This window comes from Schistocerca gregaria, chromosome X (genome assembly GCF_023897955.1).
Source record: "Schistocerca gregaria isolate iqSchGreg1 chromosome X, iqSchGreg1.2, whole genome shotgun sequence".
In the NCBI taxonomy this organism is placed as follows: domain Eukaryota; kingdom Metazoa; phylum Arthropoda; class Insecta; order Orthoptera; family Acrididae; genus Schistocerca; species Schistocerca gregaria.
Window position 1 is genome coordinate 568268207 of NC_064931.1, and position 16341 is coordinate 568284547.

The window sequence follows — 16341 nt, forward strand, 5'->3', positions numbered from 1 at the left end:
CAGCACACCAAAGTGGCACCACAACTTAATTTTACACCATCAGCTGCAGCAGTTTTTTAGGACCTATACAGAGGAGATGTGTGCTGATGGGGCACAAAAGGTTATCCATCTCCAAACAACTTCCATTCAGTAGATCAACCACCTACACCCACTTCACAGCCTGTCATTCCTGATATTAGAATGCCACTAGATTTTTGTAGGACAGTGTTTCAGTACCAGCCACCTCATCCCAGTAATCTTGGCATTGCCATGTCTCTGTTATTCATATGTGTTGATTAAAAAGAGGAGGAATTTATCATCCTACAATGGTAGTATTGACTGGGGCAAGATTTCAGAAATGCTACTCATCTCTGAGTACAAGATTTTTTGACACTCTCACGTGGAGTGTGCAAAATAAGTGTATCAGGTAGGACGTGAGATATACTGGGCATAATGAGACGACTGTGTTGGTGCTCCCACACTCAGTGTGGTGTTCATATATTAATCCATCAATAAATATGTTGAGATACCTGTAAACAATGTGGTTCCTTTTTATGCCACACACTTAGATACTGAATTCTCAACTTTGCTTACAAATACACTTCTGGCCATTAAAGTCAGAACACCATTAACAAATGTCAAATTGGAATGAACTGTACAACATGCTTGGGAATGGAAATTATTGACATTTCAGTGCAACTGCACATAGTAGGCAGGAGTAGCACCATCTGTATACTGTATATAAGAAATGATTATGAGGCAGGTTTATTATTCAGAAATCACATCTGAATGTTGGTGGTTTGTGGGAAGCTAATGTTATGCCTTGTGTAAGAAGGAAAAATGTACCAGGATGTGTCAGAATTTGACAGCAGTAGGATCATGGCCTATTGAGACTCTGGTTTGTGGCCCCACAACAGTGCTTTTCACTTTAATCAGCATCTCATGATTATCATGGAAACATAGAATTGATGGATTCAGGAAGGTCTTACTCAGTTCCATTCAGGATGTCAATACCACCATGTGACTAGCACCAGAGTGAGCAGACATTTGTTCACTTGGCCATGCAAGATCATAGAGTCACATCAAGTGCCTAGAATCTGGAAATGGGCTGGTTTGTGGTAAGATATGTATCCATGCAGACAGTGCAACTATATATGGATCACCTTGGACTGTCAGTACAGTGGCCATTGTTGCATCTTCCATATATGTAGTACAGGAGAGAGAGGTGTACTTACAGTTTATCCAACAACAAGATTTGACACATGATGGACACCACAGCACAGCAGACATTTTATTTGTGAGGTGTTAAGGTCACTGGCTGTGCCCTATCTTTGAAATATCCATGACATTAACTTTTAATGAGATAACAAAATAATGCATGTTTCCAATTCTGTACTGACCTACCTCAATATGGATGGTGTTGAACTGTTGGCCACTTCAACATATTCTCAAGACCTCACACTCACTGAAAATGGTTTGCAAAGAGAATGGCACAATACAATTTACCAGCCACTATGACTGCTGCACTCTGGTGCAGAGTTGAAGCAGTAAGGAATAATGCACCCACATATGTTACCCAATCTCAGCTGGACTGAATGCCCACTCAAATTAGAGTTGTTATTGCTACCAGAGGTGACAGTTCTGTGTACCAAATTTCACGCCTTGTATACCCTAAGATCATGTACAAATTTAATCATATATGCTGCTACTAAACTGTATATACTCAATTAGTAATATTTTTATTTTGCTATCCTTCTGTGTTACCTTTTACTTGGGTTGCAAATTCATCCCTAAATCACATAGCAAATATTTTTCTAGCAGTTGCCACTCATCCTGGTAGCTTTCTCTCTGTAGTTCTGCTGCTCTGAACCAATCTTGTTGTATGGCTGCAGTAAGTGTGGTTCATATGAAAAGATAATATCCAGTTTCCTACACCATCTTTGTACATTCCAAGCTGGTGTTCTTTGTCATTAATTGGGTATTAAACTGCAATCAAACTCCTTTCCTCTAAAATACCCCATTACAGTGAGGATACAAGCTGTAATTCCTTTTAAATGTCCTCTTGTAGTTACATAACTGATAATTTTTTCCTTATTTGAAATTATTTTCAAAAGTTTATTCCTGAATGGCTAAATGTCTGTTGTACTCTGTTTGAATACCATATATGCAGCTGCAAAGTTGATCAAAATCACAGCTCTAGATGAAGTCACTAACATAAACTGATCAATACAAAAGAGATTTTCTAATTATTTTTTGGAAACGTACAATATGTAATATTTTCTGTCATTGGCCCTGTCATTGTTGTAAATGAGTTGAGTAACAAACAGAATCTTTTCAGCAAAATAAATACAACTCTGCTATCTGTGCATACTCTGTGTAAATAAATGCATTTATAGAGTTTGAAGATTAGCTCTGTGAAGGTTAACATTCTTGACACGAGACACACATTCCTTTGTATGAAGAATTTATTATATACAGTATGATACCTCCTCACATATCTGTGCTATATAACATGTAATGAATGTAATGATTTCTGTCATTATGCCAGCATGCAATTATTTTCCACAAGAGCTGAGATTATTTTTTGGCCAGAAATCATAGAAAGACTATCACAAGAGAATGACCCATTTAAGGTAAACCTGTATCCAATATCCTTGTCAGTGACATTATGAAGGCAATTTTCACATGAAGGTGAGATTGCTCTTCTAGATGACCTCTGTATTTTTCTGAGTTGAACAACATTGTTAATGATTACAGAGAAAGATCGGCAATGTGAGAAAACAGTTCTACCATCATGTCAGAATTCCAGGATTGCCTTCAAAATATAATTCTAGTTGCTTATGAAGAAGTCTCAGAAAATGAGTGTTTATACATTCACTTCCTTGGAGATTGCTGATATTCATTAACATTTACACTTGTATTGAGCCTTACTGATCAAGGAATCTCACATAATGGTTTTCAGGGACAAATACACTTAAAAGTAGCAATGAGGTCAACTCTCTTAATACTACATTCTTTAAAGCTGAAATGAAGTAATACAGTTGCATACTGTCTATGTCACTGGACAATCAAGGCATTACAACAGTAATTGTAATGGGTTGTTAAATATTGCCATTGTTCCACTCTAGACTGAATTCTGGTATCAGGTTCCTTTTTCCTGTCTGTGATGGTAAGATTCAAATTATGTACATGTGTTTTAGATGTGCCATAGCACACTAAAAATCTGTAAATCCTTCAAATCACTGGTAAAATAAGAAACATTACATACAATTAATGCCAGTACTAGACCCCTTATGATATGATTTGCTCTGGGGCAGCATGACCTGTACTCCCAATTTTAGTACGGGATAGTGTTTGTGCTTTTGAATATATTTGTGACTGTAAAAGCCAGCATTGAAACAAACAAAGAAATAAAAACTTTTCTATTGGAGAATGAGATGAGGAGGTGGGTATTGATACATTAGAGATTTCATCAGTAAAGAGATTTTGTTAATGAATTTAATGCTTCTTGGTGGGCAAAAGTGTAGCTACTGAAAACAAGTTAGATGTCATACTCCATCGCCTCTCCTTTTTGAATACTAATATTATGTTTCAAACTATTTTCTACCTCTTGCCATTCCACTTCATCCACAAGAAAAACATGTCCCTCAATTTTAATCATAAAGATGCAATGTCAATAGTCACACTAACATCAGTTTATTATAAAAATGAGCTAGATAAGCTTTTCAGTTAGGACCATGAACTTACATACCTGTAGGTTGCAGAACGCCACAGATTTCTATGCTTTGTTGAGTCAGTGAGGACATAAATCTCTTGATTAAATCCTGTTCTGAGGTCTTAGTTATGGGCTGTAATCTCCGGATAAACCTTAGCAAGTATTCCAATAAATACTGCACAGCCTTCAAGGAAAAAAAATGAATATTCACACATATAAAACTTCAAACATTATCCAATTTTCCAGGAGATACAGAATTATCTAGTTGAGAATGAAGTAGATGTTACCCTACCATAACTAATGTAGAGAATTGCCCTGGTACAAAAAATTTACTTTAGCAAAAAATCATTGATTAACACATATTTTCATAGTGAAATGAAGAATGAATTCTCACTAAGAATAGAAGCTTAAGATAATTAATGGAAGATCCAGAGCATATGTTGTTAGTTATTCTAAATGAAAATCATTTGAATGTGTTGTTGGTTTCTGCATTTTAATTAGGACTGTATGCTGCAGTGTTTTTGGTAAAATATGTCATTTCACTAGACACACACACACACACACACACTAAAACAAAGGAAGGTATTTTCATTTCTTTGTTTTAATAAATATACAAATATTTGCATATTTATTCTGTACACAGATCTATGTAAATGGTAGATGAACAATGCATTTAATTAAGTTACTAAACCTCCTGCTTCCAAATGATGGTCTTCTTGTGAATACATAGAGTATGTTTAATTTAAGCAAAACAGGAAAAATCAAGCTCCTTATCTGACATGTGTGCAGAACTCCCATTTATTTTAATGTCAGCAGTGAACTTATTTATCATACTAGATGTAGTTTATGACACATGCTTTATTGTACTAATATTTCAATTGTTTCACACTGTGGATGTTTTCCTTTATGTTGAGATCCACCAAATAATGCATGTGTGTGAGCATGTGAAATATTGGCTATAATACAGAATATGTACCTTATCTAATTTTTTTAGACACTTTTCTGGGTTGTTTCCAAAGATAACTATGTAGCTTAAGCTATCACAGTTCAAAGCAGGGGTTTTCAGCAGCTCCAGCCAATCATAAAGCAGTCCAGTTAATACATAAATATTTTTCTCTAATCTTAGACTGGTCCAAACTGAACACTTGTAGTTCAGTTCTATTCTTAATTGGTAGATAGATTTCTTGACAACTTCATCCAACATCTGATGGTCAGCCAGCAAAGCTTGTATAATATCATCTGTGCAGTAATTCTGTAACAAAATGATACAGTAAGTCAAACATTACCTACGAATCTTATTTGCTTTTAGAAATGTAGGAAGTGTTTAATGTATGATTCATCATACAAATACTGCAAGTACTTAGAAATGGTGTATCTCAAAAATTCATTGAATGGTAACATGAAAAAAAGAAAACAGAACTTATACTGGAGAAAAAAAACCAGTGTGATTACCTGCTTAATAGTATAGTGGTCAACCTTTGGAATGAAATACAGCAGTAATTCCAGATGACAAAGATTTGATAAGTCCTTGGTGGGTTTCTGGAGGTATGTGGCACCAGATGACTAAGAACAGATCACTCAATTCCAGGAAATTATGGACTGGTGGTTTGTGGGATGGAGCTAATGCCCAGCAGCATCCCAGATGCATTCCAAAGGGCTAATATCAGGCAGAACTAAGACATCAATATCACTTCACTATCATACTTCTAGAAACCTCAGTAGATTCTGTGATTTTGACTTAGGTAGTTATGCTGCCAGAGATACCACCATCATCAGGGAGGACATCAAGTATTAAGAAATGCACGTGGTTTGCAATAATGGGATGGACATCCAACAACTTGTCACTTACTCACAGTTTCACCAATGCGGAATCATTTTCCATGGATGATCATGATAGTATTATGGGAACAGTGACCAGCTTCACCATTTCTGAGATGCTTGTTCCCAACTGTCCTTTTTCAAAGTCACTTATGTCAGTGGATTTCAACAACTGTAGCCTGAATAGTGTTAATGACTCACTTTTCATTTCTGTTCTGCTTAAATAGTTCCTTTACCAGATCACATGCTTACTGTGCAGTCAGATTTCATTCAACCTTACAATGGGCAGTAGTCAAACTGTATTGGTTTATCAGTGTATAAAAAAATATTGTTAATGACTTTCACAGTAATCTTGACACGCATCTTTTGTTGCAGTTAAAAAATGATGCAGACAGTTAGGCACTGTCACCATGGCAGCTGCCTTCCCTATTAAATATTAAACTGGCAACATTACATCTCATTTACAGTGATGAATCATTTATTATGATCTTAGCATTAACAGGACATTTAACTTTCATATTTTTTCCTATCCTTGTGCCGATAGTTTGCAGAAAAGATAGATCTTGTCACAAGTTTCAGTGTAACTTGCAGTGCAAATCAGGAACAGATCTTACATTTCCTCACATGTTTTGTGAATGATGATGTGACATTACAAGCAGCTGCTGTGTTCTGGTGATGTAGTCATGGGAAAGCTTAATATGTCTTGTAATGTCATCACTAGTATGATTTTAATGAAAATACATTGGTGAGATATTTAGTCTGGAGCTGATAATTCTATGGGCAATGTGTATGAGGTGAATATTATTTTTGTGGACCGGGACTTGTATATTGTGATTTAGCAAATGCTGCTGGATATAATGCTACATCTCCACAAAGCAATGCCAAAATTTGCACTGGTGATAGACGCTGTTCAATTATTCAGTGAGTTATTTGTTCATGGTCACCATTTGCATGCTTTGTGCTTCTCTAAAAAATAATTAAAAGGGGTTTATATAAAACTTAATATCAATCTGTTTCAAGCAGTTTTATTATTCTTTGGGATTTTGACCAACAGATCCAGCCTCAGTACATCTTTTATTAAATTATTCACTCATGTCTCATTGCCAACATAAGGCTTTGGTATTAAAATTATTATGTTTTTGAGCCAAAGAGCGACACTGTATGACCACTCCCATTACTGTTGGTAAGTCACACTCAAAGTTAATGGCTATACATTGCCCACAACCTGGGGAATGGATAAAAGCATCATAATTGGATTGGATCATCCTGGATTGGAATGCATTTTCATTCTATTGATATTCTAGACTGGTTCTCCCAGTACACAAGCTGTAATAGTGAGCAGTTAGCATGGGGTCTCATGAGTTACTGTTTAGTGAGGTAGTAGTAAAAGTAGCAGCAGGAATACCACACTTAGTGCAGATGATAAGCATAACAGCACATGTTAGTAACAGCAGTGGCAGACAACTGTGACATGGTACATTACTGGTATCACAGTCCACTTGGGTAAAGTCACCGGGCAGCAGAGGCATTGTCTACACAGCGACACATGTGGGAGGCATTGCATAGGAGCCACGCTGCAGTGGCAGCATCTTCACGTGGTGACACATGTGGTCAACATCACATTGGCTGCAAGCAGCAGAGGTGGCAGCTTCACACTGTGTCACACAAGGCAAATGACAGTCCACATTGCAGGTGATATTGCGCTAGCATCAAATGAAACACACAGCAGCAGAGGCTGCGTACATCGGTGGGGAAATGCAAGTTAAGTACAGTCAGTGGCTGCATTTGTAGTTGATTTTAAAGATCATTTAAAGGTAATTTCTGATGAAATAGTTAGGCTTAAGCATTTCACCATTTTTGTGACAGAGAAGCAAGCAGTAAGGGCCAAAAGAAATAAAATGCTAGATTGGAAGGTTGTTGAATTGGGCTTGAGTGAGTATAGAAACCTAATTGTTGTAGTCAAAAAGATAGATGGTTCTGTGAGGACTGTGTTACATGTGAAGAGACTGAACAAAGTAATTGTACCACCCAGAAGACATGAATGAACTTTCACAAACATTTAACAATAGGGTAATGTATAGTCTGCCTCGATAGCTGAGTGGTCAGTGCAACACAATGCCATGCTAAAGGGGCCCAGGTTCGATTCCCAGCTGGTCTGGAGATTTTCACCACTCAGGGACTGAGTGTTTGGCTTCATCATTATCTCACTCCCATTGCCACACAAATCACCGAACTGGTGTCAACTGAAAAGGTACCATTCTACCTGACGGGAGGGCCTAGCCACACATTTCATTGGATAATATATATAAAAGGTGTAGAGAAAGAGAAGGAGATGAAAGCAATATGCAAAGATATGCATAGGCTCCAAAAGAGGGATCCAACATTGAAATTCATTAAAGTTAATTTTGGGTGTAAAGGATAGAAAAAATTAAACAATAAATGGCTCTGAGCACTATGGGACTTAACATCTGTGGTCATCAGTCCCCTAGAACTTAGAACTACTTAAACCTAACTAACCTAAGGACATCACACACATCCATGCCTGAGGCAGGATTCGAACCTGTGACCGTAGAGGTCACTCGGCTCCGGACTGTGCGCCTAGAACCACGAGACCACTGCGGCCGGCATTAAACAATAAGTGAGAATGTTTAGACAGGCAAGGATGGCAGCTATGTTTCCCAGATGAACAGGTAGAAATATTACTTAATTACATTCATCACAGCCATGGGCACTAAGGAGCACAGAAGTGTTTCAAAATAATTTGAGAATATAATCCATTAAATTACAGGCATGCAGCCATGCAAATAAAATTTCTTCTGTTGATGTTTCAGCTGCGTATCATCCGGCCATCCTCAGAGTGAGTCACAACACTGACGACAAGATGCCAAGCGCGGCCTTATATGCGCCACCACGACGGTACTGCGCATGCGGGTCACAGATGCTGGTTGGCGGCAGAGACATACGCTTACACATGCACCACCTATGGGAAAGGCGTACAGACACTCGATTTGCTTATCGATGTTTGATCAGCAGTGGTGACACGATGACGACTTCGCTGCAGTTTAATTAATCCAAGAGCCGGATTTCATGCTTTGTCCAAATTAAAACCATTATCTCTATTTATTAAATTGTTAGCTAATCTAATTTCTATAGCTTCCTAGAATACAGATTCCCAAAAAGAAGAGGTGCATGCTAAAATCTTCACATCACTGTAATTCATGGAATGACCTGTATCAATACAATGTTCAGCCACAGCTAACTTGTCTGGCTGTAATAAGTGTGTGTATCTTCAATGCTCCACACACCTTTCATGAATGGTGCATGTTGTTTGACCTATGTATGACTGCTCACAATTTCTGCAAGGAATCTGATACACATCCGCTTTATGAAGTTGTAAATTGTCCTTCACAGAGCCGAGTAAAGCTGCAATCTTCATGGGGGACCGGAAGATCATTTTGATAAGAACATTACGGCCTTATTTGAACATGTGCTTCTATCATCTTATTTTCAGTTTAATGGTGAATTTTATGAGCAAATTGATGGTGTTGCCATGGGAAGCCCCATCTCCCCTCTGGTAGCTAATTTATTCATGGAAGACTTTGAGGACAAGGCGCTGGACTCAAAAAGTTTTAAACCTACGGTCTTCTGGAGGTACGTGACGGCACATTCGTGGTATGGTCCCATGGTATGGATGAATTACATTGATTTCTTGAGCATTTGAATTCCATCCATGCTAGCATTAAATTTACTATGGAAATAGAAAAAGATGGCTGCCTCCCTGTTTTGGATGTTGTCATTCGCTGTAAAAGTGATGTCACATTAGGACATGCTGTATATCGGAAATCAATGCACACAAATCTATATCTTCATGCCAGTAGCTGCCATCACCCTTCACAGATCATAGGTGTCCTTAAGACCTTAGTGTATCGGGCGCACTGTATATCCAATAAAGAAAATTTGCAAGATGAGCTCACATACCTCAAGAACATTTTTAAATCGAATGGATATTCTCCACAACAAATTTGTAGAGCATTCGATGCAAAACCTAAAAAGCAGGTATGTGATGGGGAAGAAGATAGTAATTGTTTCAGATTTAGTGCGAGTTTGCCGTATGGGTGCTCTTTCTATGAAGATAGGCCGTATTCTTGAGAAACACTGTGTTAAGGTGATCTTCCGGTCCCCCACGAAGATTGCAGCTTTACTCAGCTCTGTGAAGGATGATAAAGCAGGTGTGTATCAGATTCCTTTGGGAAATTGTGAGCAGTCATACATAGGTCAAACAACACGCACCGTTCATGAGACGTGTGTGGAGCATCGAAGATACACACACTTATTACAGCCAGACTAGTTAGCTTAGGCTGAACATCGTATTGATACAGGTCATGCCATGAATTACAGTGATGTGAAGATTTTAACATCCACCTCTTCTTTTTGGGAATCTGTATTCAAGGAAGCTATAGAAATTAGATTAGCTAACAATTTAATAAATAGAGATAATGGTTTTTATTTGGACGAAGAATGAAATCTGGCTCTTGGAGTAATTAAACCACAGAGAAGTCATCATCGTGTCACCGCTGCCGATCAAACATCGATACGCAAATTGAATGTCTGTACGCCTTTGCCACAGGTGGCGCATGTGTAAGCATATGTCTCTGCCGCCAACCAGCATATGTGACCCGCATGCACAGTACTGCCATGGTGGAGCATATAAGGCCGCACTTGGCATCTTGTCATCAGTCTTGTGACTCACTCTGAGGATGGCTGGATGATACGCGGACGAAATATCAGTGGAAGAAATTTTATTTGCGTGGCTGCATGCCCAAAATTTAATGGATTATTCATTATGCCACGAGAAGTTGAAAATACACAATTTGGGAATATGTCATCTTCAATAACATGGCTAGAAGAGTAAGGAAATAGCTGGCTACTGGTTATGGATGTTAAAGGGTGACATTTAGCACAGTAGCTATGCCGGGAGAAATGCAGAACATCATCCCCAATAGGGCAGGCAATTTACTAGGTATCAATTTTTTGGACCTCTGCCAGCAGGGTATGGTTGACTGCAATATATATTAGTAGCGGTAGATGTATTCTCTAAATATACCCACTAAAAAGAGCTACAAGTCAGAGTGTAGTTGATAAACTAGAGAGGACTTCATAATAAATGTAAAATTGCCTGAAGAGATCCTATCAGACAATGAAGCACAATTTACTTCCAGAGTGTGGGTCAAATTTGTAGAAAGGACAGGCATTAGACAGATAAGGGTATCAGTTTACTACCCAGCAAGCAATCCTGATAAGAGATACATGCATGAATGGGGTACATTGTAGAGGACCTCCTGCAGCATAAAACACACTACTTGAGTGTTGCATGTGACTGTATTTGTAGATCTTATAAAGACATGTAAAAGTAGTGTCATTGATTCTTCTCCATGTGAAATGATAATCTGGCAGCAGAGAATGTTGAATTTCCTTCAGCTAACCTTTTAACGAGACAAGAGAGGGAGGTATTAGTTAACCAAGATTTGCTAAATAAGGGTTCTTAAAGAAAGAAGAAACATGATGGAAAATTTTGGACACTTAAATTTAAATGGGGAGACACAGTCTTAGGCAGAACTAAACAAAAATCCAGTGAAATGGGTGGGGAAACCAAATATTTATTTAAATTATATCATGGGTCATTTGAAATAACAAAGCGCCCACATACCAATGCCTACAGACTAGTGTATCCAACATCAAAGAAACCTTTGGGTCTGTGAAATATAACTGAGCTGAACAGGAATATTGCAAAATGAAAAAAGTGAATACAATGTGCTCAAGTGTATATAAAGTATATATTTATTAACATGTTATATTGTTACAAGTAATTTGGGGGATTCTCATTGTTAAGTGTTTCTGACACACACACACACACACACACACACACACACACATATATATATATATATATATATACAAAAAATAGAAAGAAACTTTCACATGGGAAAAATATCTTAAAAACAAAGATTCCAAGACTTACCAAGCGGGAAAGCGCTGGTAGATAGGCACAATGCAAAAAAAAAAAACAAAAAAAAAAACACACACACAGAATTTGAGCTTTCGCAACCGGCGGCTGCTTTGTCAGGAAAGAGGAAAGAGGGAAGGAAAAGGAAAGAGGAAAAGGAAACATGAAAGGATCCCTCTTTCCTGACGAAGCAGCCGCCGGTTGCGAAAGCTCAAATTCTGTGTGTGTGTTTGTTTGTTTGTTTTTTTTTTTTTTTTTTTTTTTTTTTTTTTTTTTTTTTTGTTTTTTTGTTTTTTTGCATTGTGCCTATCTACCGGCGCTTTCTCGCTTGGTAAGTCTTGGAGTCTTTGTTTTTAAGATATATATACACTCCTGGAAATGGAAAAAAAACACATTGACACCGGTGTGTCAGACCCACCATACTTGCTCCAGACACTGCGAGAGGGCTGTACAAGCAATGATCACACGCACGGCACAGCGGACACACCAGGAACCGCGGTGTTGGCCGTCGAATGGCGCTAGCTGCGCAGCATTTGTGCACCGCCACCGCAGTCAGTGTCAGCCAGTTTGCCGTGGCATACGGAGCTCCATCGCAGTCTTTAACACTGGTAGCATGCCGCGACAGCGTGGACGTGAACCGTATGTGCAGTTGACGGACTTTGAGCGAGGGCGTATAGTGGGCATGCGGGAGACCGGGTGGACGTACCACCGAATTGCTCAACACGTGGGGCGTGAGGTCTCCACAGTACATCGATGTTGTCGCCAGTGGTCGGTGGAAGGTGCACGTGCCCGTCGACCTGGGACCGGACCGCAGCAACGCACGGATGCACGCCAAGACCGTAGGATCCTACGCAGTGCCGGAGGGGACCGCACCGCCACTTCCCAGCAAATTAGGGACACTGTTGCTCCTGGGGTATCGGCGAGGACCATTCGCAACCATCTCCATGAAGCTGGGCTACGGTCCCGCACACCGTTAGGCCGTCTTCCGCTCACGCCCCAACATCGTGCAGCCCGCCTCCAATGGTGTCGCAACAGGCGTGAATGGAGGGACGAATGGAGACGTGTCGTCTTCAGGGATGAGGGTCGCTTCTGCCTTGGTGCCAATGATGGTCGTATGCGTGTTTGGCGCCGTGCAGGTGAGCGCCACAATCAGGACTACATACGACCGAGGTACACAGGGCCAACACCCGGCATCATGGTGTGGGGAGCGATCTCCTACACTGGCCGTACACCTCTGGTGATCGTCGAGGGGACACTGAATAGTGCACGGTACATCCAAACCGTCATCGAACCCATCGTTCTACCATTCCTAGACCGGCAAGGAAACTTGCTGTTCCAACAGGACAATGCACGTCCGCATGTATCCCGTGCCACCCAACGTGCTCTAGAAGGTGTAAGTCAACTACCCTGGCCAGCAAGATCTCCGGATCTGTCCTCCATTGAGCATGTTTGGGACTGGATGAAGCGTCGTCTCACGCGGTCTGCACGTCCAGCACGAACGCTGGTCCAACTGAGGCGCCAGGTGGAAATGGCATGGCAAGCCATTCCACAGGGCTACATCCAGCATCTCTACGATCATCTCCATGGGAGAATAGCAGCCTGCATTGCTGCGAAAGGTGGATATACACTGTACTAGTGCCGACATTGTGCATGCTCTGTTGCCTGTGTCTATGTGCCTGTGGTTCTGTCAGTGTGACCATGTGATGTATCTGACCCCAGGAATGTGTCAATAAAGTTTCCCCTTCCTGGGACAATGAATTCACGGTGTTCTTATTTCAATTTCCAGGAGTATATATATATATATATAAAGGTTTGCATAACCTCGGTTCTGAGAGTTCCGAAACCTGTACAAAAAATTGGAATAGAGATCAACATAAACATCACTTCCACCCCTTTTATTGCTCATGAAAACCACACATTGCATGTTGTACCACCATACAGCAAGACCTCTAGAGGTGGTGATCCAGATTGCTGTACACACCAGTACATTTAATACCCAGTAGCATGTCCTCTTGCATTGATGCATGGCTGTATTCATCATGGCATACTACCCACAAGTTCATCAAGGCACTGTTCATCCAGATTGGCCTACTCCTCAACGGCAATTCAGCATAGATCCGTCAAAGTTGTTGGCGGGTCACGTTGTCCATAAACAGCCCTTTTCAATCCATCCCAGGAATATTCAATAGGGTTCATGTCTGGAGAACATGCTGGCCACTATAGACAAGTGATGTTGTTATGCTGAAGGAAGCCATTCACAAGACGTGCACAATGTGGGCACAAACTGTACTTCATGAAGACAAATGCCTCACCAATATGCTGTCGATATAGTTGCACTATCTGTCAAAGGATGGTATTCACATATTGTACAGTCATTACGACACCTTCCATGTCCATCAGCGGCATATGTCAGCCCCACATAATGCCACATCAAAACAGCAGGGAACCTCCACACTGCTGCACTCACTGCACAGTGTGTCTAAGGCATTCAACCTGAGCGGGTTGCCTCCAAACATGTCTCTGACGATTGTCTAGTTGAAGGCATATGCGACACTCATTGGTGAAAATAATGTGATGCCAATACTGTGAGGTCCACATGTTGTTGGGCTCATCTGCACAGCGCTGCATGGCGTTGTGGTTGCCATGGATGTCGGGAGTGAAGTTGTGCATCATGCAGCCTATTACACACAGTTTGAGCATAACACGGCATCCTGTGGCCAACCAAAAAGCATTATTCAACATGGCGGCATTGCTGTCAGAGTTCCTCCAAGCCATAATCTGTAGGTAGTGGTCATCCACGGCAGTAGTAGCCCTTCAGCAGCCTGAGCGAGGTGTGCAATTGACAGTTTCTGTCTCTCTGTATTTCCTCCATGTCTGAACAACATTGCCTTGGTTCACTCTGAGATGCCTGGACACTTCCCTCAGGGTATCCTCCACCACACACCGTCAGGTGGCTTGCGGAGTATGGATGTAGATGTAGATGTAGAGAGCCCTTCTTGGCACAAAGTAACAATGCAGACATGCTCAAAATGCAGTATTCTAGGCATGGTTGAACTACAGACAACACGAGCCGTGTACCTACTTCCTGGTGGAACAACAGGAACTAATCAGCTGTCAGGCTCCCTCCATCTAATAGGTGCTGCTCATGCATGGCTGTTTACATCTGTGGGTGGTTTAGTGACATCTCTGAATAGTCAAAGGGATTGTGTCTGTGATACAATATTCACAGTCAACATCTATCTTCAGGAGTTCTGGGAACCGGGGCAATGCAAAACTTTATGTGATGTGTGAATTTTGTGTAACATGATTTCCACAAATGATACTGGTGGAATTGATGGCAGAAGTTCCATTTAAATGAATAGTATAGGAATTTTACTGTTTGTGAGAAGACATGCATAGGCATTTTAAGTTATTTGTTTTTGGTATATGTGTGGACATATAGGGAAATTTAAGTATATACAAGGTGATTTTTTCCACAGTGTATAATCTCTCAGGGTTGATCAATGAAAGGATACAGACCAAAAAAGTTCTAATGAACTTATTACCAGGAGTGCATGTTTTTCCATGCTAGAGACCATTTATTCAGTCATACTTTGTTACAGAGACTGTGGCCTAATATGCGCTGTACCATGCAGAGACAGTTACAGTGTGCATGGTTTCCTCCTAGAGGATGGTACTGTTCCTCATACATCATGCCTTAGAGCTCTCTCCTGTCATAGTAATTGGTAATGTTGAGTCTGACTCACTTCTCTTGCTGATTCATCTTGTAGTGGATGTGATACAGCATTGTACACAATGGTTCTGTATTGGAATTGAGAGCTGGCCGACATGGCGTTTACTTACAGAAAGGCAAATGTCAATGGGTGGTGGGCAGCAAGGTTGGATCAGGAAACCTATCCCCACCATATGCATTCCAACAACCATAGCATTCAATGTTTGCAACAGTGTTTCACCGTTTGTCTGAGACAGGGTCATTACAGGAAGCAGGAAATCATCAAGGATGTGCCTGAAATGTTTGGACATCAAACTTGGAGAAAAAGGTGATTAACACTGTGGAAGGCAACCACCGTGTGAGTACCAGGCAGTTGGCCCACCAGTATAGGGTAAGCCAGATGACTATGTGGAACATTGTCCATGACAATTGTTACTACGCTTAACACTTACAGCATGTGCAGGGCTTACTAGCAAGAGACTTTCCACATTAGGAGCCATTTTGTCACTGGTTTCTTCACGAGGCAACCACAGTTCCAGGATTTGTGTCATCCATCCTATTCACAGATGGGGCCTCCTTTATGGCAAGTGGTATCTTCAACCTTCATAACAATTGTCTGTGACATAGTATGCAGAATCCCGATGGTATGGTGACAGTGAATCATCAGCACTGGTGCCACCAGAATGTGTGGGCCAGGATAACTGGTGACCATATTTTGGGACCAGTCTTCCTTCCGTGTCACTAACAGGCCAGAACTATTGGCATTTCTTGTGGTTATTTTGCCTCCCCTGCTGGAAGATGTGCCATTGATGATTCGAAGGGTTATGTGGCTGCTACATGATCGTTCTCCAGCCTACTTCACCATCAATGAGTGGATGCAACTCTGCCATGTCTTTCCTGGTTGATGGACCAGATGAGGGAGTCCAGGATCTCAACCAGTGAAATTATTGGTTATGGGGTCATCCCAAAAGTACCGTGTATCAAAGCCCATTCCAGATGTGGAGACACTGGAGCAGCTTATTCATGCTGTCTTGACACTGTTCAAATGCAGTTTGGCTGATGTGAATGTGTGGGACAGAACATGTTACGACATGTATATGCATGCGTAGAGGT

General features: G+C 40.6%; 1 protein-coding gene across 1 annotated transcript in view; it reads right to left on the reverse strand.

The window, feature by feature from the left end:
- The window catches only part of LOC126299343 (protein tyrosine phosphatase domain-containing protein 1-like), a 584390-nt gene that overhangs the window by 78421 nt on the left and 489628 nt on the right, over positions 1–16341 (reverse strand). Inside the window, exons 11-12 of the mRNA XM_049991191.1 lie at positions 4671–4946; positions 3731–3878 (exon numbers count right to left, since the gene is read on the reverse strand). Of these exons, the coding sequence (XP_049847148.1) occupies positions 3731–3878; positions 4671–4946 (424 nt within the window). The remainder of the gene's footprint in view (positions 1–3730; positions 3879–4670; positions 4947–16341) is intronic.